Source organism: Seriola aureovittata, chromosome 13, assembly GCF_021018895.1.
Source record: "Seriola aureovittata isolate HTS-2021-v1 ecotype China chromosome 13, ASM2101889v1, whole genome shotgun sequence".
NCBI lineage: Eukaryota > Metazoa > Chordata > Actinopteri > Carangiformes > Carangidae > Seriola > Seriola aureovittata.
Genome location: NC_079376.1, coordinates 11,027,569 through 11,051,499, shown reverse-complemented (window position 1 = coordinate 11,051,499; position 23,931 = coordinate 11,027,569). Strand labels below are relative to the sequence as shown.

Genomic DNA, 23,931 nt, shown 5'->3' with positions numbered 1-23,931 from the left:
AAACCACGTATGTTAATCTCTTTTATACATTTTGCAGAACAAGCTCAGCAAGTTTTGATTTCATAGTGGTACACCCTCTCTCTGTGTGTGTGTGTGTGTGTGTGTGTGTGTGTGTGTGTGTGTGTGTGTGTGTGTGTCCAATCCCCTGGTTTGTACAGAGGAAAGAGGGTGAATAGCAGCTGACGTTATGCAAAATAAGCAGGCAGACAAATGAGGCAAATTGGTCAGGTACAAAGAGGAAAACCACAAGCTGTTGTGGAATGCAAAGTCAGCACGCACAGCTTTCTCTTAAACAGCTACGCCTTGCTTTGTGAAAGCCAGCACTTCTTTTCTTGCGACAGCAGGTTTCTTTAAGTAATCATCTATCTACACAATCTAGTCTTATGAACCCGACTTTTCATATGAAAATAACCAGCCCCTGGTTCTCAGTTATTTTATTAGCAGTTATTATTACTCAGTGCATCTCAGGAAGGATATTTCTGTTGAAACCTTTTCATTTTGCTCACTTTATCGCATGCTGCCTGGTAATTTACTACGTTTCCCAGAACAGTTTTGGGCAAATAAACAGAACAAGCCTGAACGTGTTGAATTGAGCTTCATGGCTTTTATGTGTAGATGCAGAGAGTTGTAGAGCAAAAGATCATCATGGTCTGGTTGAGAACAAACGAGTCCTGGTCCCTGCCTGCATTGCATTCAGCCGTATTGAAGCTACTATTATTGGACAATACTTACTATTGTTTGTCCTCACTAATTATCCCAATGTTATCAAACTGTATTTTACACATTTTTATAGGCAGTTGTGTATGAAAGTAAACATTAAGACAACTATACAGATGAAAAAAAGAGTTGAATTCCCTATATATGACCCCACTGACACAGCTGAAATGTTCTCCCAACAACATGAGTACTCATTTGTCCAAAATTAACAGGGAAAATATGTTTGTATGTCTTGTAAATGTTTTTGTTCTTCTCAGTTTAGCCCCTTTTACACACATTAAAAGTTAAGATTTTAAGGAGCTGCAATAATGTGTGTCACCCAAGGGCGTAGGTTTGCATATGGAAGGTAGGGACATGTCCCTACCAATATTTTTGGAAGACAGAATTGTCCCTACCAATATTTGAGTGAACTCGTTCGCACTATGTTTGGAGTGAAGTCATATTAGATTATACAAAGTTAGTTCCAACCAAGTAATTTGATTGGACGGCAAGCATTCCATGAGTGCTGAAATAGAGTACAACAGCACTGGGACTTTTACTTACATGTATCACTCCGCTTTGCAGGTGTTCTAACAACCGTTAATTAGCGATACATTAACGGCCGCTATCTATCTTAGATTGTAACAAACTTTGCACCCCAAAGATAAATACATTTCCAGAAATAACATTTGAATTTGAATTAAATTATGTATGGTCGTCAAAAGAGGATAAAGGGAAGAAGCCTGAATACTTCAGCGAACCCCTGAGGTAAGTGTAGCCAAAGTAGCAAGCTAGTGTGCACTGTGCAGGAAAACGTTTTTGTGTTGCTTAGTCCAGTACCAGTCCAGTTGCAGAACTATTTGTGTTGACGTGGCAATATAGATTATGAAATAAACAAACAAATCACAATCTGTTGTTGCTTATTTACTAATATGGCGCTCATAGAATTGTGATTGTCTTCGGTATGACCGAATCACAGCCGTGCTTATGTTCAGTACATCACTTCCTCTCGTGCGATATTGCTTAATCATTCCGATGCGGGCTCGAGTCTAGGCATGGGCACAGTATCGTTATTTTATTTTATTTTTTATTTTTTTTACCGACAATCGATAAAATAAATAAATTTTTAAAATGCACTACTTTGGTTCTGATGCAGCTGCCTGTCTCTGATCTGTAGTTTCTACCTGGAGCAATGTTCCACCCTCAGCACCATCTGATTGGTTTACGTCACGAGTAATAGCCAATGATGCTGAAGGCTGCTGTGTACACAGACGGACACAGACGAGGGTTCCGGCTAACAAGTTGAGCTGTGTGTCAAAGGTAAGACAGCAGACACCACTGAAGCTGTAATGACAATCCTCTAAACTTAAGTTACAACAAAACCACACTCTGATGTACAAGTTCATGTGTTGATCCAACACACACCGAGAAAGAGAGAAAGAAGCTAGCGCTAACTGCTAAGCTAAAGTAACTAGCATCTGTATAGCATGTAAACAACTGCTGAATTAGTGAAAGTCGCTAAAAGGAGCAGAACTAGTTTAAGTTTAAATGTACAGCAGGTAGTTGGACACTGTGATGAAGAAAACAGCAACATTAAATGTGTTAAGACAGAGCAGGAATAAACTCTATCAGTAACAGAAACTGCAAATACTAGAGATGAGACACTACACGGACAGCAGCACATCAGTAGGTGAAGTCACTAACTTCTGTTGCTGGAAAGACATTTTACTAAAGTAGAAGTAAAATTACTGTGTGAAAATGTTCTCAGATAAAAGTAAGTCAGATAAAATGTCTGTGTTAAGTTACATTCTAAGGGGAGAGGTAAAACATGTTGCATGGTGATAATAATATGTGATAAAACTATTAAATTAAAGATCATCTTTAGGCTGCCAGCAGTACTGAAATCAACCAATGAATTCCTCTCAGGCATTTTGCAGTCTGTGCATACAACTGACAGTTACTAATATACACTCAGTTGGCTATTTATTAGAAACATCCAGCTAAAACTGATGTAATCTAATACAACAGTCCTGCAGTAAATCCTCCTTCATGAAGATTATAATGTTCAGTTTTTATTAAAATTGTTTTAGACAGTTGTTGATTCAACTGTATGATCATTTTTGAGGAATTATTTTGTATGCCGGAACAGCAGCATACCAGAGAATTAGAGGCGGCTGATGAGGAAACATTTGCCTCTTCAGGGTTTTAAGTGAGGTTTTAAAATGAAAGTGTGATTTAATATACACTATTATGGATTAGTTGTACATTATTAAGTTATATTTAACGTAACCATAGTCCACCTATTCTGATGTTAACTTGTAAGTTATTATAAACACATAATAATATCCTAAAGTGTTAGTCTTTGATCTGATACTATATAGTTTTATTTAAATATAAATACATTTGTGAATATAAATCCAGATCTGATATGCTAATAAACCATTTGGTTGACAGCATATAAAGGTCTTAGTTTTGGAGGGGTGGCAGGGTTGTTGTGTACCTACCAATTTTGAGACCAAACCTACGCCCTTGGTGTCACGCCAGCGATAGCCACAGCTGGAGGGGTTAGGGTTAGGGTCAATCCATCCCATTCAGCTGAATGCCTGAACTCCTGAATATCTCATAATTTCTTCAAATTTGGCAGAAACATTCACTTGGACTCAATGATGAACTGAATAGATTTTGGTGGTCCAAGGTCATGGTCACGGTGACCTCACAAAACATGTTTTTGGCCTCTTGAATGTGATATCTCAACTTCTCAAGACCACCGTGAGGGAATTTCTTGTCAAAGGTCACAGATCAATGTCACCCTGACCTCCCAAAACACATTTTTACACATTCTTACGTTATTTACGACACAATTGTCTATAAATAGGATATGTCTAACATAGGCCTTTGACCTTGTCAGGGACCTTGACCATGCCTTTGTTTTTTTACATTTCAAAGTAGGAAAAGCACAGTAAATAATAATCAATATAATGAATACATAAATGTATAAATATGAACAATACAATCTATTTGCATGCTTGAATACAAGACAGCCATCGTTAATCTTATTAGTAAAACCTGTTCTTTTCCTGCTATAAGTCAAAGTGTCTGTTGTGTAAAAGGCCTATTGTGCATCATTAATACTTGCTGTCTCAAGACAGTTTTAAAGTAATTAATCAAGGGAAGAGTAAAAGGACAGTAAGAATATCACCTATTGTCAAATTCAATATCTTTCAAACTTCACAAACAGAATCGAGAGCAGGCCTTGGTTTGTTTGTGGGATGTCATGAGTCAAAATGGTTGAGAGTCATGGGTTAACACCGTCTCCTGCTTGTGTGGTTTAATCTGTCCTAAGTTCAGATGCAGGGAGGTGCTACCCTAACACACTGGTGCCTGTTTGGACCCTGGTACTCCTGAGCCTCAGCACTGATGCCTGACCTGAATTAGTGCTGTGAAGTCAACCATAGAAATGACTCAGTGGCACTCCATGCTGGAAGAGGAGGAGTAGGAGGAGTGAGAGTGAGAAAGAGGTCTCACTGCCCACATCAGGTGTCATAGGGAAAAGACTGAGGGAGATGCTGAACGTGTTAGTACATCCAGAGTTGTCGATGTCAAGCGTACAGCTTTAAATAACTTAAGTGGCACCTGCTTGGCAATTGTACGTGCAATGTGGGGTTTTATGTAATTTAGTGAACTGATTCACATTGTCAACATTGTACAATTGTGATTGTACACTGACTGTATAGTTTCTGGATTTAATGCAAATTTAATTTATACCAAAATACATGTAACAGCATGTGGGAGGTGTTTGTACCTGTGAAAGTGCACATTCCAACTCATACCCATAAATTACATGAAATGTGCTCAGGCACGCTACCGTCTCTCATCGAAAAGACCTACAGCTCTCCCTATCTGATGTTCTATGTCTCTGCCTCTCTATCAAGTAATCAGTTGATGTGGGCTTGAGGCTATTATGAAAAATAACCTCACCAGTCAACAGTTACACACTGCTCTGAGCCTATGGTTTACCAGGGAGGTGAAAATACCCGAGTACTGCAGTCCAAAACCCCAGCTCAAATTACTGTTGTTACATCAAACATCTCCTTTGGTCACGATAATAATAACCACAGCTCTCGGGGAAAACAAGGCCTGTGACACTCGAGAGTGCATGGAAACAGGGGTACAGAGACCTGAAATATAACTCCCCTGAAAAACTCATAGCTCATGGTTGACCATTTTAATCTCCCCCCTCATTCATCAGATCCCCCACTATGTGGAGCTGCTGCCAGGGACCCTCATCTGCCCACCCCACACAGTACCACAGACCCTGGGAAGCAGCCAGACCTGCAATGAAGGAGGGTCACTTGAGGGTCAAAGCAGAAGCAACCATGTTAGTTTTGTACATGCATGCATAAATATAAAAAGTACTCATCTGCAGGTGATGCAGTAGCAGGGCAGGAAGTAGTTGGTTCTTTTAAAAACAAACACACTGATTTCGAGATGCAGTTTCTGTCTTTTAATAACAAAAAAATTGACAATATAAAAAAGTATGTGATGACAACCATAATAAAATACTTAAACTGCTATGGCAACAAAAACATTCACACATCTTTCGACATATGTCTTTTTATCTTTTAAACTATTTTCACTACACTCTGCAACCTAAATGAGAGAAATTAAGTTTACGAGGCATCGAGCTACAGTACATAGCAATGTTTTAAACCTTAAGACAACCAAAACGAGGCCTCTGGAATGACAACAGAGGGAAATGTCTTCTGCCCAGAAAAGCAAAAACAGTTTTAGTGGATTGACACTGTGCTACTGAATTGGTCATCTGCCTTGTATAATATCTGGGTTTAGGTTGTGTGTACATTTAGTAAAGAAATTTCCAGCCATTCCTTGACGTTCAGACAGGGGCACATAAATAGATATTGGGTTCTGAAAGCAAACTCCACATGGGATCAAATACACTGAATCACTCCAAGTACCAAAAGTAAATGCCATGCCTCTCTTTTAAGACTGGAGTATCACACATTTATAAAGTTTCAGATGGATTATTACATTAGTATGTAATAACAGATTTATTCCCAGCTCAGTCTTTGTAGTAGGTTCCACCTGCCTGTTAGTGAAATGTAGGTGTTCTGTATGTATAATTCTAACATCCCAAACTAAAAGTCTGAGTCTGCTCCGATGAAAGAATCTTAATTCCACATTATACATACAACCAGGAAATTAACTCTAGAGGTGTATTTTAGTGAAAAGGCAAAGTTGTTTCTGGGATTTCCGAGATGTTTCACCTAGAGAAATATCAACAGTTTATGGGTGACGTAAGTAGTCTGACAGTCCTGGGTTGGCAGGAACCATCTCAGACGCTGGGGGTGGGCTGAGCCTGCTGAGGGTTGCTGGCGGCTGTAGGAGTGGCCTGTCGGGGAAGTGTGTACATGGCACCGAGGAACTGATCTGCGATGCGTCCGGCCTCGCGGAGCCCGCTGAGCAGGGCACCATGAACTGTGGCTGGGTAATTCCTGATGGTGTGCTCACCAGCGAAGAATAAACGAGGGACAGGCTGAGAGGAATAGAAAAAAAAACAAACAAAAAAACACATTTAGATCGATGTTGGATTGTCCCAACATAATAAAGCACTAAAAGAAAATAGGGGACTGGTGAGGGGACTGGTGAGGGGAGGGGAGGGGGGAGTGTGGTAGTTAACTGCCAGAAGTCATCAGCCAACACATAAATATGACTTGTTCGCATCAATCAGCATGCCAACATCAAAAGAGCCAAAAAAACATCTGTGTTGGGAATAAACTGCTCTGCTTTGGTTTGGTTGAATATTGTGGGCAGGCTGGGATGCATTTTCTTCCTCAGTTTCTCACACACATATACACTCTCATTCTCACCCAAACACAACCTTGTGCGGTGTGATCAGCATCAACACTTTTCTCCCATCTCTGTGTGTGTTTACCTGTGAGGCCCCTGGTATAGCAGGGCCAGGTGTGATGGGTTGTGCCATGAGGTCATAGTCGTTACCCGAAGAACCTGCTGCGACGTAAGAGTAGGAGCCCCGCGCCCAGGGGTCGGCACGCCAACGAGTGACCACAGTTTCTTTAGGCTGCCATGACAACAAACAACAACACATACTTTTTAGGAGTTTCCATGATGACATTAGAGGGGACCTGTAAACAGCTGGATGGCAAACAGTTCCAACGCTGGCTTTCATGCATATGATTTTATCCCATTTGAAACCATAAGCAAATGATTTATAATGACGGGTGGTTTGGATACGACTCCGCTTGCGAGTGCCTTTCACATATGCTCGCTGAGTAAAGTCATGCTGGTTATGGGGGTCAATTCAGGAACGAGTTTGACATTCCACTTAAAGTACTGGAAAAACCAGAGAAAGCCCTAATGATTGAGCTTAAAAAAAAATAGAAAAATATAATTCAGCAGTACTTTTCTGCAAACAAACATAATGAAGTTGTCCTTGAACAAAACTGCCAGGTTGGTCAACTTATGTCACAATCTGGTATGTGGACTGGAGGTAACTGAAAGAAGAAATCAAAAAGAAAGGTAAAGGAGGACGGTCTTTATCATACATGATGTAAAAACATTTGTACCTGTGGTACAGAGCTGCTTCCAAATATTCCTTTGAGAATGGCCAGGCAGCGTCCGACAATAACATCATCACTGATGTTCTCCATGATGCCAGCTGCCTCACCAGCCATCAGAGCGAGTAGGATCGGGGCTGACAAGGGAAATGTCACACTTTGTTACAGACTGTTTTTTTTTTGGTTTTTTTTAGAGAAACAAAAGGTATATAAGGATATATATGACCAGGAAATTCATATCAATATCATCAGGTTATCAATAAGTCTTAAAGGAAGGTAGTGCCATGTAAGTGCACAGTTGAGAATCATGAAATATACAAATGATATCAAAACCAAAAGAGTGACTGAAATAACAAGTGATCTCTTGTCACCTTTGTAGAGGTTCCAGAAGAGGAAGAGTTCGCCTCGACTTGCTGTGGTGGAGCCGACATGACCAAACAGGTTGACACTTGGATCCCAGAACACACGGTCAAAGCACAACACCACCTTTAGGCAGGGAGGAAAACAAAGTTAAAAAAAACAGGCACGACAACTAAAGTACCTATTTTAGTCAAAAGCTCAATTGCCTGTGAAGTACATCTCATGTTCAGCACATTTGGTGCCAACACTAGTCGTTGCTGTGTGAATGGTAGAGCTCCCTCTGCTGGAGACAAAGCATTAGTAGCAGCTCAGATTGCATAATCATGCAGTACTCTGCTCTGTGCTGCAGCAGAATTAGGAGATAAACTACGCTGCTGCAGATGATGCTCAGCAACTGAGAGGGAGAGTGAAAGAGCTGGTGGGTCAGGAGTGACGCAGAATGAGCGCTCTGATCGGATTACTGACACGCTGGCAAAAAGCATCCGTCTTTCGCACGCAACAGGCACCGACTCCCTCTCCCCGTAAACTGCCCATGCCACCCTCTCTGTCCCACCCTCCATGTTGCATCTGAGCAAAGACCTAGGATGGAGCAACAAAACCTAATCTATTTATAGGACAGAGGGGAATCCTTGATCTCTGAGCTGCATTCTAATACCTAGACTGTTTTAAGGGGAAGGAGGGAATCATTTGAATACATAAGGGATGCTGACTTAAGGAAGCTTAAAAGAAAATGATGTGTAAACCTGCAAGAAAAAACACCCAACAAATTCTGAATACTCATTGTCTCTTGGCTGCAGGAGCCTCTGCAGAAGCTGAAGGTCAAGGTGCCAGCATTAGGACACTGCAGTAGAGACAGCAGCAGGAGATCTCCCTGAGGAACCAATCCTTAGTACTGTTGGAAACCCTCTGACAGGACATACTGGATGATTTAAAAACTTGATTCTGGTCTTGACATAATGACTCATGTCAAAACCAGGGAGTGACTAAGGAGACAGTTGGCATGTTATTATCCTGTAGTGAACATGGTTTTATGATTCAAATCTGCCCTCCAACTTGAATGTCGGACAAAGATTATAACTCAGAATAAAATTTGGACAAATATGAATGTGATCCACTAGTTTGATCTGGCTAAGGAAGGAGGAAGGAAGGGATGAATGAAGGAAGCTTGTTCTGATAAAGCTTACGCACCATATGGCAGTGTAAGCTTATTGAAAAGTCAAACCTTGTTGAGGTTGCCAAAGCCCATCCTCTGTATGGCAGATGTTTTCCACTCAGGCAGCGGGGGAACAAACTGCACAGCAGGGGGCTGCTGCTTCAACACACCGAGGGGCAGGGTGCACAGTACAGCGTCGCACTTGTAAATGAAGGTTTGGGTTGTGGATCGAGTGTTGACTGCTATCACCTCACAGCCTGGAGATCAAATAGATAAATAACTGTTTAACACACATAGTACATCCAAATGAAGACATCAAGTATGAAATCCACAATAGAAGACAGACAAACACAGTAGTGAGCACGTACCAGATGCTGTGTATCGGACCTGCCGCACTGCTGTGTTTAGTTTGATGTCCAAGCCTTCAGCCAGGGCCACAGGAACACAAGAGTAACCGTTCCTTACTGTCAGGTGGCTGCCAGTAAACTCAAAGTCATCATCCTGTGGATAAATTAACAACCTGTCATCTCAGTAGCACAATGAACTTGGTAATGTATTAAAACAGAACGACAGGAGTATCTCATAGTCAAGCTAGCAGCAGCACACAGGACTGTAAGAGGCTTGAAGGTCGTTGCTATGCAAGACCATTGTCAGGACTACACAGTTATGACATTTCAAAATGGGTACATGTGTGTACCTGATCCCAGTGCTTGAGAGAAAGGGTGGAGAGGGGCGTAGCGTTGGCAAACTCCAAGTTGGCAAAGTGCCAGTCCAGGATCTGCCGATCCCTGGATGACAGGTAAACATCACTGTGGGAAAAAAGAGATGGAGAGAGACATGGTAATGTATAACGACAGCTATTTAGACAGCAGAGAGACAGGTTTGCTCGTGCACAGTCAAACAAAAAAAACCCACTACTAACACATAATAATAACACAATAACAGATATTAACACTTAAAAATGCATAACTTTAATTGCAAACTAAAAATAACAAGGCAACAGGGCATAACACAGGTAAACATGTGCTGCTAAGGGCTGCAAGGCCCCAAAAAGCAAGTAGTAACTATTAGGCACCGACTGTTTTTACCCAGGCCATATAGGCAATATTGCTTTAAAATACCCAGTTTAGTATACTTAGCCTGGTTAGCTCCTGATGAGAACAAATAATAAAAGTAGTGCCACATGCAGTGAGTTTTCATGGTGCAGTTTAACTAATATGTTACCAAATAAAAAGAGAAGGAGTAGCAGCAGTTGAAGGGGATTATTCTGAAACTTCCTAAGGATGAGTTACCTGGGAGGATTGGCCTCCAGCTCCTGCAGCTTCTCCTCCAGTTTAACCTGCATCTCCACCAACTCATCATACTCCTGCACAAAGACAAGGACCACAAGGAGATGTAGACTGCACTGTATACGTATCACACATACATCCATGTAAGTGTCACTCTTTTCTTACAATGTAAAATCTGTTGTTTTTCTAGACATGACAATCAAAAATATTGATAGTGATTACATATTAACAATTTGAAAACAAAAATATTATATTCCTGGTGAATTACCGCAACATGTTTACAATTTTTAACTACAGCTGAAATTTAAAATGGATTTCATTGTCCCAGTATTACTAATGTGCCAATACTAATGCTTTGTAATTTAAGTTAATTACCAAAAATGCTCTCAAAAAGTGAATCCGAGTCTTAAAGTGACATCTTAAACTAGGTGAGAGTGTATGGAATGTACATGCATGTGTGCGTGTGTGTACAAGGTACACACCCAGAGGGTTTCAGGTCATGTAGAAAGGACAAGCCATCTTGACAGAAAGGGCTGACTCAACCTGTTCATCAGTTCACCACAACAAAATCAACTATGACAGCAACGCAGAGTCTGGCAGCACCACCTACCATGCCAGGCCCCATGACACAGCTACTCTGAGACAAGTTTCCAACATTTAATCTATACATCTATATTAATCTATAAATCCCTGCGACAGCCATCGCTTTACCGCCCATAAAATCTTGTTATATGGTGTAGTCATGTGTATCATCTGTGCACACATCCACAAACTCGCCTAAATTTCTATTCTGCCTTGCTGAAAGTGTGTGTGTGTGTGTGTGTGTGTGTGTGTGCACATCTGCAGACATAAAGACAGTCAGGCCGTGATTCAAGGTCTTGAAGTGGTTTCTCAGGCAGCGGATGGGTCGCAGACAAATCTAGTTCAGACACCAGCTGTGTTTAAACCAACGAAAACCTCCCTCTAAAATACACACACAGCAGTAGTGGAGGTGATTTGTCCGCACCAAAAATAAAACAGCAGTACTCACTCTAATAATACATCCCACCGGGGCATTAAACCACTTAAACATAGCCTGTCTTGTTTACTTAGATATCACGGCATTAAAATTCTGCAAGGCACCCTGACCTAGCAGTCCATAAAATATCCCTTTTACATGCTAGTACTTCTTCAGCATAGTAATACTCTTATACGTGACTTGATCTTTGCTTATGACAAATGTTATTTTTCAAAGCAAAGACAAAGACTCTGTCCTAGAAATTGTGGTGGTTGACCATCTGACCTTTCGATTCACTTAATAATCAACCCAGGAAATCTAATACTGCTTCAAAGTAGCTCAAACTACAGTAACTGAAAACACAGACACTATATATTACCCACAATACCACAAAACACACTTGGAAATAGTTAGCTCTAAAACTTAACTGCTGTGACTAGATTATTTTAAGTCATGCAGTCTGAGATCTGAGGAAGTAATGACAGTGTCACACAGGAATCTGTTCTGGAAAACAACCAGTCTAGATAACGGCCCGCAGCTGGAAACATCAGTAGGAAGTGTAAGGAGATGCCAGAACTCTCTTGTAACTTTTATTCTGTGTCACTGTGTCAGCTTTTTGATCATCACAGTTCTTTCTTTTTCGGAAATAGTGTTTGAGCTCACTTTGCAGAGCGCGGTGAGGTCGCGGTGCTTGCTCTTCACCAGGAACTCAGCTGTGATGTCTCTTGGTGGTTTGACTTCGCTGGCCTCTTTATACTGCTGATGGAGCTCCTTAACCCGTTCCTTAGAGGTTACCATCTGAAGGGAAAAGGAAAGGAAAGGAGGGATAAAGGTAGTCATGGCAAGAAAGAAGGCAGAATTTGTACACTTAACAATGGGTTTATCGTAATCAGAAAAAGGTTAATTGGTTAAAATTTAACGTGATGTGTTTTTCCACTTAAAACTGCCATGTTGCAGGATTTCCCTATGCAATGTAATGTATTACATCTGACTTCATGAATATAAGACTGCATTGTCGTCAGTGGTCTCCATTTTTAGTACTTATGGTAAGTTGTGGCCTTGTGCAAGTTAAATCTTAGTTGTGGTACTCACAACTAAGTGAATTCAAAAGTGACAATTGTTAATGGTAGTCTGAAAGTTGTTTAGGGCTCCCGCTGCCACAAAGAAAACGTCTTCTCACCTTGTTGAGAAGATCCCTGAGATCTTCCTGAGTCTTTACAATCTTCTTCCAGTGTTCTATCTGCTCATCTTTTACATGCTTCTCCTGCAGCCTGCGCGCACACACGCGCGCACACACGCGCACACACACACGCACACACACGCACACACACACAGACACAAGATTAGAACTAGTGTTTGTGTGTATCTGTTTACATCTCTTCTTTGCTTCCACATGTGCAGGATACATCCTTCACAATCTCCTGTGTATAAGCCAGACTCACTGTATGACCACCTCCAGGGCCTGTCCCAGAGAAACAGGTTTGTTGTTGAGGAAGTTGAAGTCCAGCTGGTGGCTGAGGTAGGAGGTGGCCTCCAGCAGTCTGTTGAACTCTTGCTCCACCATTTCATCTTTTTCTTTAGGCACCTGGACACACACACAATCACAAGAAAAGGGCAGAGGGCTATCAATAACACTAAAGAAAGAGATTGAATCTATAGAAAATAAAATACATAGTCTGAAAAGTAAATAGTTTTGACTACAATTAAAGGCACATTTTAACTAAGTACTATCACTTGTTCAATAAGTACAATTTCACAAAAACATTGTCTTGTGGAATTTATATATTAGACATAGATAGATATTTATATTTACATCGGTCCACATTTCACCTTGTGTATACTTGCATTTACACCATTGCTTGACCTACTGTATATTATCAGAAGAAGCATAGATGATACAGTCATTGCACCTAAAAGACACTTTCCCACTATTCCATGTCTGGATAAACATGCAGGAACAGATTTAAAACATGCTTCCAAAATCAGCTGATATGGACACCATGCAACAGTTTCCACACTTGACATTCTTGGTTGATTTGAATAGAGAAATATATATTCTCCTCTCTTTAAACTATAATTTAGGCGCAGTCTAGCCAGTGGTGTAGCCAGTACAGTATTTCTATTAGTACGAGATATGGTGTTATTTAGAATGGAAATGTCTTGTTTGTATTTTCTTAGAAGACTCACATCATTTTAAAAATGAAACCAAGTCTTCTTATTGTATAGATATAATGAATAATCAATAGTAAATCACATGTTATTTTAATTGTCCTACTCTTGATTTCTAGGAAGATGAAAGTTTAAGATGAACTGCTCATTTGTGTCTCTTTTTATCTCCTACATGGGTTACATGGAGTAAGATGAAAATGAGTGGAGATGGAATGGTGCCTTTTAAAAGTGATTCAATATAAAAAGGTAAGAAATGTATTATGTAAATAAACCAATACATACACTTGTGCACCGTTCACCCTTTAGTAGTTCACCGAAAGATGAACATGGAAGGGGTTGAGAGAACAGGAGGGGAAGGAGGAGAGAGAGAGAGAGATATTAAGTAAATACAACTTTAACCTCAAACAGGTTTGCACAAAAGTAAAACATGTACATTTAATCAGCCTTTTCCTGCAGAGGAGGAAACTAGTTAAACATGATGTAAATGTTTTAAGAGCCCTGCTGGTTAGTCTCTACTTCACTGGCAGTGTCCTGAGCGTGAACCTAAACATCCTACTACTGTTGCTGCCACTTGACAGAGAGAACAAAAAAAGAGAGGGGAAAAAACACTGTTTATTTCTAACTTAATAATGACATTGGGTTATATCTGTTTTATGTTCTGCTCTGCAAGGAACAGGAGCTGTTGTTGATGACACACTATGGGAAGCAGTTAAATGCATCCACCATTCAGTGTGTTTTTGTGGCTCATGGAAAGCCAGATCCCCGCCTCAGGACAACAACAGGCTTGGAGAGCAGCTATAAACCCAAACACAGAGCATTTCAGTACCAAGAAGGAACTCTTGCACATACATAAACATCTTCTGTTGATGGACATAAACAACACAAGTTCGTAGGTTGAAAAATGCAGTTGGGATATATCTAATGCAGATGTAGCTATGCTGCCCTGATGCATGCTTATTTTTGAGGTTAGCTGTTTGTTAGAGAAATTCACCTAATGTAGAGCTGAAAACATCAGTAAGACTAAAGCAAGCACTTATTTTTTCAAGCATCAGCTGGCTAGATTAAATCACATGCATGCCTCTGCAGCCATTAGCCTCTTGCCATCTTTCAAGCTGTGAAGTAATTTCTTGGCTTTACGAGAAAACCTGGGATTTAAACAAATGACAATCAACAGAAAATGAAGCCTTTTTACAACTACGTTAAATGTTTTAATCACCCGTAAGGTATCTCAGGATTCTACTTGTTAAAACATGAGAATACACTGAGTGGCTGGGTTATGGCAGGATAATGGATGAGAGGCAGTTCAGTTCACTTCAATATGATTTTTCATTATACTCACAGCCTGGCCATTGGCTTCATACAGTGGACACTTCTGTTTGATCTTGGCCAGCTCCATGTTAACCTGCTTACTGATCACTGCCATGGGATTCCCTCCTGAACAAGCAAAAAACACAAAACTGACAGTGAGACAGAATATACATGGACAATATCACCCTCTACAGGTGGATCTACATCACTGCAGAATCTCTGAGAAAAAGAGCATTATCTGACTCTGTTAAAGGAATGACCTCAAATCATGTGCTACTGGGAACAAAGTACATGTTTCTATTCCAAACTAACATAACACAGATTCATCACTGAACTTCTGAGAACAACTGATGTATTATTCATGTGGAATGAAAATGTAAAAACACTTGCTCCTCTGAAGCATGCAACTGGAGACTTCAGATTTAAGTGCTGTTTTGACAGAATATTGTGATTGGCTTCAGTATTCTTTTTTTTTTTTTTTTTTTTTTTAAATAATCTGATTCATACCCAGGCCTGTCACCACCATGGCTCCCAGATCAGCAACATAGTTGCCCTTCCTAAATGTTGCCACTCTGCCTCCAACGCGGTCCTGTGGGGAAAAAGTACAAATTTATAATAATATATAATAACAACTTGTGTTATAAAATTATACAAAGTAAGGTATGTTTAAGTCACTTGGTTGGTTAACGACTAAACTCTTAGAAAACTTATTTATGCCGTACAAATCTGTCAATTACAAAAATACATAAATGTGTTATAGTCACAAAAATATTTATGTTAACAGCTGGTTAAGAAAATGTGACAAAATACCAAATATACCTGCAATAACAAATGAATAAAAACCATGCTGGTGACTTACCCTGGCCTCTAATACTGTAACGTCCATTCCAAAACTCTGCAGCTGCCTGGCTGCAGCAAGGCCAGACACACCTCCACCAATAACTATAACCTTCCCAGTCTTCTTAGCTGCAATGACAAGCAAGCATTAATTAGGTATCATTACAAAGCATTATAGTCTCTGAATGCTTTTGTCACAGTATCTAGTAAATCTCAATGTACGGCAACAACTTTTGTAAACCTGTTTTTTTTTTGAGGGGAAAAAAAATCCAAGATGTTTTTGCTTTCCAACATGTGAATGACTAGTGTTATTTTATCAGTGCAATGAATGAAGTGAACTCACTGGGTAAAGGCTTGACCCTCTTGTAAATGCCAAAGTTAATGAGCCCATGCCTTTCTAAGTAGCTGTGTATCCTGTGGACCAGCACAGCATCACCTAAAAAAGAGAACAAAAGTACATTTAATCTCAACTTCTGTATGGCTACAATATTCTTTTAAAAATATAAACAAAGAATAGACAGTAAAAAGTAAAATTTATATTAAATTTAATGTCTCACTGTTGTATGGAGCTTCAAGTTGCTGTGCTGTGGCCTCAAAGGTCAGTTGGATCTTAGGGTTGTCCAGCCACAGTTGGAGCTGGATGAGATAAATATGAATGAAGGTATTGCGGTAGATATGCATAAAAACTATTATCCCATAGTCGTTGAACACATATTAATCTGTTTAGATTGGTACTTACTGTACGGTTGCGGATGTAGAGGAAGACCTTCTGAGTTTGCTGGGCACCACTGATGATGTCAGGGAAGCAGGCAGCCTCCTGGGATGTCATACGGTCATGAGGAAGACGACTCTGGAAAGCAGCTCCTTCTACACCTAAAGACAAATATGCACATCTTTAATCTGTTAACACTGAGTGTTATGTAGGGTCAATTTAAGACCAAATGAAAGAGCATTAATGTGCAATGAGATCTGAATTAAAATTGAACACAGGATAAATTTTCAGGTACTGCCTTCATGTCAGTAGAGAACAATCTCTGTAAAGATAATTTAGAAAAATAAATTAATTACACATTTTAAGTTTCTATTTTCAGCAAAGACATCAGTTTCATTTCAATGCTTTGACATTTTGCCTCAAGCTTCAGACTCACCAGATGGCTCCTCTGGTTCACTGTCGTTCTCTTCCTCTGGTGGTGGAGCTGGAGGGGGGATGACCTGCTTCCTCTCTTTCTCTGCCTTGGCATTCCTCTCCTCCTCAGAGTAGTATTCGTCCTCCGACAGATTGGCCAGGCTCTCGTCCATCTCGCGGTACTCCACCTGCAACAGTAGGCACAATAAAAGCATCATTAAAACCAGCATTTTAGGTTCGGATAGGTTGATGTGCTCCCCCTTCATTTAAAAGGGACAAAACCTTACCGGGAGTAAGAAACAAACATCATGACCATCGCGCTGCAAAAACAATGAGTAATTAATTGTGTTTCTAACTTCTACTATTTCGACTCATTTCGAATGCATGCAAGTGAGAACCTTTGACTAAATAGACGCAATAGCAATATTGCACCTAAAGTTTAAATGATGATGTGTGTATTGATCCTTTAATTAACCAAATAAATTGTCCTAGAATATAGAGGATTCTGCCAGTGCCAAATGAAGCTTATTTCTTTTTTGGCAAAATCTTTTCCTCCCAAAGCGTGCAGAAACCTAAAATGTTTACTTTTGCTCGCTTTCGTCGACTCGTTCTGCGAACTTCAGCTGAGTCCTGGTCCACCCCACCAGGGCCTGCCTGGTGAGGCAAAGGGGCTCCACCAGGTTCCCCACTAGGGGATGACCTTTCTTTCTTCTTTGCCTCCATAGCTCCTGCAGCTGAGGCTGAGGGCCCAGTCTGGGCATCAGACATCGGGGCCCTATCACCTCCTGCTGCACCAGCAGAGGATGAAGAGGAGGAGGAAGAGGAGCCAGCATCTGACTTCTTGCTAGACAGCATTATGGAAGATGTTGGAGGCCTCTCCTGAACAAATGGGAAACAGGAAAAATGTGAAACCCTTAAAAATGAAACATACAGCAGCCCAATTTACAATTTCTTTTTTTTTTTTTTTTTTTTTTAAGTGAAATGGCTGAAAGTTCAATGTTTAAAAGGAATATTGCAAAATATTAGATGAAAATGGGTTGTGTGTGCTGAGAAAAACAAACAAAACAAAAGTGTCTACCCTTTGTGGCATTCCCAATTAAAAACACAAATTAGTATGAAAATTATAGGCCAAATCAGTTATAAAAAAAACAAAATTTCCTTGCCAAATGTTTATTCATTTACTAGAGCTTTAATTAACAAATACAAATGAATAATTATCAGAAACTTGAGATTAAAACCCGTGTCAACTGGTCACTTTGCTGTTGGGGGCAGTGAATGCACCTGCTACAACAGGCTAACAACCACCAAATAGTGTCCGATATTGGCATCACCCAAAAATGTCATATCTGTATCACTGAATGTTTTATATAATGTTAACTGTGCATGAATGTCATGGTTTTATGAAATGAGGGCTCCATGGTACAGTAACCTTGTCTTGTTTTACCCATTTCTCCGTGCACCTGGTAATATCCATTCAAACACTGAGAAATGAAGACAGAACCAGAAATATGGTTACGAACAGGACCAACTGAACAAAACTTTGGCCTTTTACATTGCAGCGAATGAAATTTAAAGTTTAGAAAACGAGGTAACAAATTTCCACTGAATAACATAATATGATCTGATAAATGTGCTTCATTGTGGCTCAACTGTTAAATAATAATTTGTTAAGTGAGAATGCTCACTTGAGAAAACCTGAAATGGCTGAATGTGTGCACTCAAAAACCTTTGTTGTGCCCTGACTGTAAGTATTCCTTTGATTGATTTGACCAAATGGACTAACGTTAGCTAGCAAATTAAATGCAAAGCTAGCAGCAGAATGCTGTAGCTATCAACGTTAGCTTGCTTTAGCTAACGGTTGCTTTGTTCTCAACAGCGACGTCCACATAGCACATCTGATAACAATAGCACTGCAATTTAAAATCGTTACAACACAAGCTGCACTGCAAACATAGATCTGAATCCATTCTACATGTATCTCCTTTCAAATTTATGTTACGTGACCATGCTATGTTAGCTAACACCGCTAACAATAGACCATGGCTAGCACCAACAGTGGCACAGTAGCAGGTGCGACCGAGTGAAAAAGAAGGCGCAGACTTCGCTTGCAAATCGATCTGTTCTCATAAACTGACACTGGAAACCTTGGTTAAGTTTCCTACATTGAGGACAACTGCTTTGGGCAATAAAAGTGAGAATAAAATATTGAAAATACTAATATTACCTCTCAATCCTCCGAAGATGTCAACACAAAGATGGCACAGTAGCAGGTCCCCCCTTCTCAATGAACTCTTTTGTGATTGGTAGATCGAAAACGTTACCCAACACCATGCAACAAAACGATTGGTCAACATAACTGTCAATCCAAGAAGAAGGTGGGGATTTATTACTCACACTATCATTGCAATGGGTCGATTTTTAAACATTTCTGGTCTAGCGAGGCACAATGTTATACAAAAGCATATCTGCATTTTCATTTATCAATGAAAATTGGAAAATAATCTGTTTTGAATTGGCCTTTAGTGGCAGACTGTGGATCAGCATTTCCGCCCCAATTGTCTTTCATTCGCTGTTTGAGAAACGGCAAGACTGATCCCAGATCGGAGGGTTTGTGCCCTACAGACAAACTGACGTCAGCCTGGAAGAAGAACAGGACAGGTAGGAAGGGAAGGTGGGGGTAGATAGGTGTAGGTGATCTGTTCCGCCGCACCTACGACTCAGGGAAGCATACCGATGTTTTGATGATTCCTTAGTTTTTCCATTTTGAGCCGATTTTGTGTAAGTAACGCCTTAAATCCTGATTTTTTTTTATAGAGAATATATATGTTTGTGCCTCGATTGAACAATTTCTCTCAACAAGCGAATTTAAAAGTGGGCAAAAGTCAATCATTTGATCTTTTTTTTGGTCTTGGCTAATTTGGGTGTTGCTGTTATTTGAGATTCAAGATTTTTGCATATTGCCTTTAGGGTGGTTGGGTTGTGTTTGGTTTTAAGTAAGATATAGCTGTGTTAATCGCCCTACATTAAATCAAAATGAGAGGAAGGCACCAAAGAAGTCGGGAAGTCTTCAGTGTTCATCTAGGCTTTATTAGGGAGTGTTTCACATGTTTTCCATGAGTATAACAGCCTATAAAAAAAAGGCACCATACATACTGCAAACAAGTACACACTGCTTAACATTCTTTACAACAGAAACAAGAAAATGGTGAAACAAGAGCAGGAATCAACCAACCGGCCTGACAACACAGCCTTCACTCAGCAGAGGCTTCCTGCATGGCAGCCCATGCTCTCCGCTGGCATTGTCATCCCAGGGTTTGTCCTCATTGGTCTGGCATTCATCGGCATTGGCGTTGCTCTCTTTGTCACTTCACGGAGCATCCAAGTGCTGGAGGTATGAATGACGACTGGCAGTATAATTCAGTCTAGTGTCATGCAGAGAATTAAGGGTCAAATGTCACCAGCAAAAAAGAGAGGAAGGAGAGAACTTTGACTGGATGTGTGTTCAGTGTTGAGATTACATTTTTGGTCTGCTCACAGACTTTTTGCTCGTAAGTGATGTGTACTTTAGAGTTTAGAGAGGTGTGGTGCCTATAACAGAGAATGGAGATGGGTGTTGTAGCCATCAATAATTAATGATAACCTTTCTTGTTCTTTGCCACACAGATAGACTACACTGGGTTTGAGAATGACTCACCATGCTTCAAGTGCTCTGACCCAGATGTAAAGAACTGTATTTGCAAAGTGGACTTCACCATTGACAGTCTCTTTAAGGTTGCAGTGGAGCTTTGCACACTTTAATACATAAACAGTAATTTTATGATTTGTCAAGTTGAACTATACTCCTGCCTCTGACCCTTGGCTGTGTTTTTGTGGTTCTGTTTTCCTTCACAGGGGCCCTTGTTCTTTTATTATGGTTTGTCCAACTACTTCCAGAACTACAGAAGGTATGGTGTGTCTAAAGATGCTAACCAGCTGTCTGGAGACCTGAAGTACTTTAAGGTGAGTTAACAACATGGGATATTGAAAAGCAAACACACACATACACCATTTTAATTTCAAAAGCAAAAGAAAAATCCATAAAGTTGAGTACAAATATGAAAAGTTGTCACCTTGTTCAAACATATTGGTGCAGTTAAATTATTTATTTTGATCCTTCCTTGCAGGAACCCGGTGATACCTGTGCTCCCTATGAGTTTGCCAACGGCAAACCAATTGTACCATGTGGATCCATTGCAAACAGCATGTTCAATGGTACACAAAGCCATTTAAAATGACTCCCACAAATTTGGAATTAAGTTTATTTTCTTTGTTATGGAAGTATTATTTGTGTTTGTTGTTTTAAAGACACCTTCAAGCTGTATCAAATTGTCAATGGGTCAAAGAAGCAGGTGCCCTTGGATGGAAAAGGGATTGCTTGGTGGACAGACTACAACGTCAAATACAGAAACCCCAGTGTCACACCTCTGAAGGACGCCTTTAACGGTAGTAACTTGTTCACTTTACTGTAACACTTATCTGTTCTGTTGGAGCTATGATGCAGGTTAATTGTGTTTAATGAGGGGAGAGATGGGTGTGCACAAGGCATTAGTAAAGTGGAATAGGTATAGTATAGTAAATAGTCGGCTACAGGGCTGTCAATAGGTCCTTTTGGAAACATTCCATGAAAACTTACATTGTGGTTAATAAAACAGTTAGAAATCATTAAATCATAAACCATTAATCATTAAAAAAAAACGTTTGACTTTCAGGCACTGTGAAACCCATATTTTGGCCCAGGCCGGCTTATGAGTTGGACCCCTCAGACTCTGCCAACAACGGCTTCATCAACCAAGATTTCCTGGTGTGGATGAGGAGGGCAGCCCTGCCAAATTTCCGAAAGCTGTATCGACGAATCACTGAGGGTGACTTTGCACAGGGGCTGCCAGCTGGAAACTACGCACTTGAAATTGCCTACAGTATCCTTATACATGTTACAGATGCAATGGTGAGTTAAAGGATGGGGCTTGAGGATATGAGCAGATATGTTTCTTTAGTTTGAATCCTGTGCTTAAAGAATTTGACACATATTCTTTGATTTATGATGAAAGAAGGGGGAAACAATCCTGTTTAAAATGAATCTTATTGTATTAAGAGAGAAAGTATGCTCATGGTTGTATGCCATTAGCTATAGAGAGTGTGTAGAAGAGTACGATTTGTCTGGATAATAATTCAATCCTCAGATGATAATTTTACACAAGTAAAGTAGTGTGGTTTAATGGTTTTAATGGTTTCATCCACATGGGAAGATTTACAGACCTCCATATCAACCTAAAGGGGTCAGGCATTGAAATGACGTGTTACTTTACACCCACAGCAGCTTAGTCTAACTTGTTTTACTGGTTGGGTGGGGTTCTGTTTTTACCTGACTGGAGTGAACACAATGACTCAGGAGTGACTCTTGAGGTGAGAAAAGATAGGCAAATCTTCTGACATAAGTAAATGAGTTAGGCAAATCATTTTTCGCATGACTGATTGGCGTCTACTTGGGCAAAGCCTATGTAAACTCCTCGAAGGCATCTTTCATTTTACTTAAAGGACCATATAACTATGTGCCCAGGTTCCAATCTTTTAACTACACATCATGAATGTGTTTTTGATGATCTTTTCCAATGCAAGAAACACAGTTGTAGATTTTTATACAACTTGAGACTACTGATAGTCAAAAAGCACTGAGATGAACGTACATCAGTGGATACCTAGAAAAACATTCAAATTTCTTAAACAGCATGATTTACCTCAGATTGTAAGTGTACATGAGTTATAGTAAATGTAAAAATCAGATGTGTGGCTCTTGATATGTTTTCATGTATGTAATGCTCTTAAATGAAAGTATTAGCATGAAGGTAATAATATTTTGTTTTTCCATAAATCTCTGCATTTCCCCTCTTGGTGTATATCCTTAACATTTTGTCCCCCAGACTATCCTGTTCTGAGCTTTGATGGCAGAAAGACAGTGGTGTTCAGCAATGTGTCCTGGATGGGGGGCAAGAATGAGTTCCTGGGTATTGCCTATCTTGTGATGGGTTCTTTGTGCGTCTTCATGTCCATAGTCATGCTCATTGTCTATGCTAAATTCAAGTTCCCTGAGGAGGAATGATCAACTGGTCATGGACTGTAGTTGAGTGGGGGTTTATATACTCCATCAACAATTTTATTTTTCCTTTTTACTCTGTGATGAAAGCACTGTACGGTGGTACTGAAATCACATGTTACTCTTGACATGAATATGTCCCCTAAGGTGCGGAGGAAGCCTGGTGTCATTTTGTGAGGCAGGACTTCAGTTTCTCCATTGACTGAAAAATAGGAATTGGCTTTGTGAACGTGTCTGTATTTAGCAGAACAGCTGTATAAGAATTGTTTCTTGCTGGTATCTCAGATTCATTAGGGACAAGTCCAAAATCGTGTTACCTATGGTTGTCAAGTCTATTTTAATGACATTTATACTTTCTCATCTCTACCAACATGATTGAATCCTCGGGATGAAGGCAGAATTGGTATGCTGGCAAATGGTGACATACATATGCTCATTTGTAAATAAAAGCAGCTCAGTTTATGCAACTTTAGTTTGTTATTTTGCCAAACCTGTGAATGGCAGGGTGTTTTTTCTCAGGCTTAAGGAAGTCTCATACTGTATCTTTTAAACTTCTTTCATAGCACAAAAAGAGCTGCCTCCTCATTTTAGGCCAGTAATCATATTTAATCCATAAATCATTTGATAAGCTGTTAATACTGTACAAGAAGTTACATTTTACTGTATGTGTGTGGGATGTGTAATGTAACTTGCAAATTTAATGCTCTAAAATTGAAAATATATTGCTCTCAGGGATATGGTGTACAGGCTATCCAGCTCATGTTGTTTTTTGAAATGCTTTTATCTGTTTTAAGAGTGATTATTCTTTGTAACTGAGTTTTAACTCTTCATGCTGATATTTATTTAATAAAACCACACCAAAACCATAATGTCACATTCTTCCTGGTCTCATTAGGACACTTCAATGGGCAACGGTGCCATGCTTTGTTTTGATAATTTTAATAGCCTGTGTTGGATTCAATGGAAATGCAGGCTTTCCCCTGTCGATGAGTAACGTTTTTACCCCTCAACCACTCTTTTATGGCTACAGAGGTTCAAATTTTTTAAAACATAGGATGGTATTCTAGATTGACCTTCCCCAAAAGCTTATTTCCATGCACCACATCCAATATTTATTATCAAATCCATCAAGTCCAAGCTCTAACTACACTTTTAATTTTGATGGATCTGGATGATTAGGTTTATAAATATATGTAGAAGTAATAAACATAATTTATAAGACGCATAACAAATTTATGCAATTCATTAATTCTTGACAGGATGAGTCAGC

The 23,931-nt window shown here is 39.8% G+C and overlaps 2 protein-coding genes and 1 long non-coding RNA gene across 7 annotated transcripts; 2 read left to right on the top strand and 1 right to left on the bottom strand.

The window, feature by feature from the left end:
- The first annotated feature begins 1,255 nt into the window (after positions 1 to 1,255).
- LOC130180243 (uncharacterized) lies at positions 1,256 to 5,284 on the top strand. 2 transcript variants are annotated; one of them, XR_008829377.1, is made up of 3 exons: positions 1,256 to 1,464; positions 1,874 to 2,016; positions 4,040 to 5,284. It is a non-coding gene; the product is annotated as an uncharacterized LOC130180243 (long non-coding RNA). The 2 variants fall into 2 exon arrangements; XR_008829376.1 differs by having other exon boundaries at positions 1,260 to 1,464; positions 4,946 to 5,284.
- kdm1a (lysine (K)-specific demethylase 1a) lies at positions 5,186 to 18,872 on the bottom strand. 4 transcript variants are annotated; one of them, XM_056393688.1, is made up of 22 exons: positions 18,756 to 18,809; positions 17,976 to 18,012; positions 17,117 to 17,410; positions 16,554 to 16,722; positions 16,145 to 16,278; positions 15,963 to 16,041; positions 15,749 to 15,841; positions 15,428 to 15,534; positions 15,076 to 15,157; positions 14,600 to 14,694; positions 13,543 to 13,560; positions 12,534 to 12,676; positions 12,272 to 12,362; positions 11,755 to 11,889; positions 10,098 to 10,171; positions 9,503 to 9,614; positions 9,174 to 9,306; positions 8,875 to 9,062; positions 7,664 to 7,778; positions 7,302 to 7,429; positions 6,650 to 6,796; positions 5,186 to 6,250 (listed from the first exon to the last, which is right to left on the bottom strand). In XM_056393688.1, exons 2-22 carry the CDS (start codon positions 18,003 to 18,005, stop codon positions 6,050 to 6,052), a joined length of 2,568 nt encoding a protein of 855 aa, XP_056249663.1. In that variant the 5' UTR covers positions 18,006 to 18,012; positions 18,756 to 18,809; the 3' UTR covers positions 5,186 to 6,049. The 4 variants fall into 4 exon arrangements, with proteins under 4 accessions (XP_056249663.1, XP_056249661.1, XP_056249662.1 ...); XM_056393686.1 differs by having other exon boundaries at positions 17,961 to 18,012; positions 18,756 to 18,785; XM_056393687.1 differs by having other exon boundaries at positions 16,554 to 16,719; positions 17,961 to 18,012; positions 18,756 to 18,785.
- Positions 18,873 to 19,190: 318 nt separating this feature from the next.
- On the top strand, positions 19,191 to 23,530 carry tmem30b (transmembrane protein 30B). The gene is made up of 8 exons (XM_056394212.1): positions 19,191 to 19,309; positions 19,724 to 19,922; positions 20,195 to 20,302; positions 20,423 to 20,530; positions 20,695 to 20,782; positions 20,876 to 21,013; positions 21,280 to 21,486; positions 22,489 to 23,530. The coding sequence occupies exons 2-8, from the start codon at positions 19,734 to 19,736 to the stop codon at positions 22,665 to 22,667; spliced, it is 1,017 nt and encodes a 338-aa protein (XP_056250187.1). The 5' UTR covers positions 19,191 to 19,309; positions 19,724 to 19,733; the 3' UTR covers positions 22,668 to 23,530.
- The last annotated feature ends 401 nt before the right edge of the window (positions 23,531 to 23,931 follow it).

What these genes read in the sequence shown, in the direction of transcription:
- kdm1a (XM_056393686.1), bottom strand. Translation starts at nt 18,005, where the DNA reads ATGGATATTACCAGGTGCACGGAGAAATGGGTAAAACAAGACAAG. An exon ending in TTACAGTATTAGAGGCCAGG is followed by an intron (nt 15,158 to 15,427) that starts GTAAGTCACCAG and finishes TTTTCCCCACAG; the next exon opens with GACCGCGTTGGAGGCAGAGT. An exon ending in ACCTCACCGCGCTCTGCAAA is followed by an intron (nt 10,172 to 11,754) that starts GTGAGCTCAAAC and finishes GTCTTTGTGCAG; the next exon opens with GAGTATGATGAGTTGGTGGA.
- tmem30b (XM_056394212.1), top strand. Translation starts at nt 19,734, where the DNA reads ATGGTGAAACAAGAGCAGGAATCAACCAACCGGCCTGACAACACAGCC. An exon ending in GAGACCTGAAGTACTTTAAG is followed by an intron (nt 20,531 to 20,694) that starts GTGAGTTAACAA and finishes CCTTCCTTGCAG; the next exon opens with GAACCCGGTGATACCTGTGC. An exon ending in TGCAAACAGCATGTTCAATG is followed by an intron (nt 20,783 to 20,875) that starts GTACACAAAGCC and finishes GTTGTTTTAAAG; the next exon opens with ACACCTTCAAGCTGTATCAA.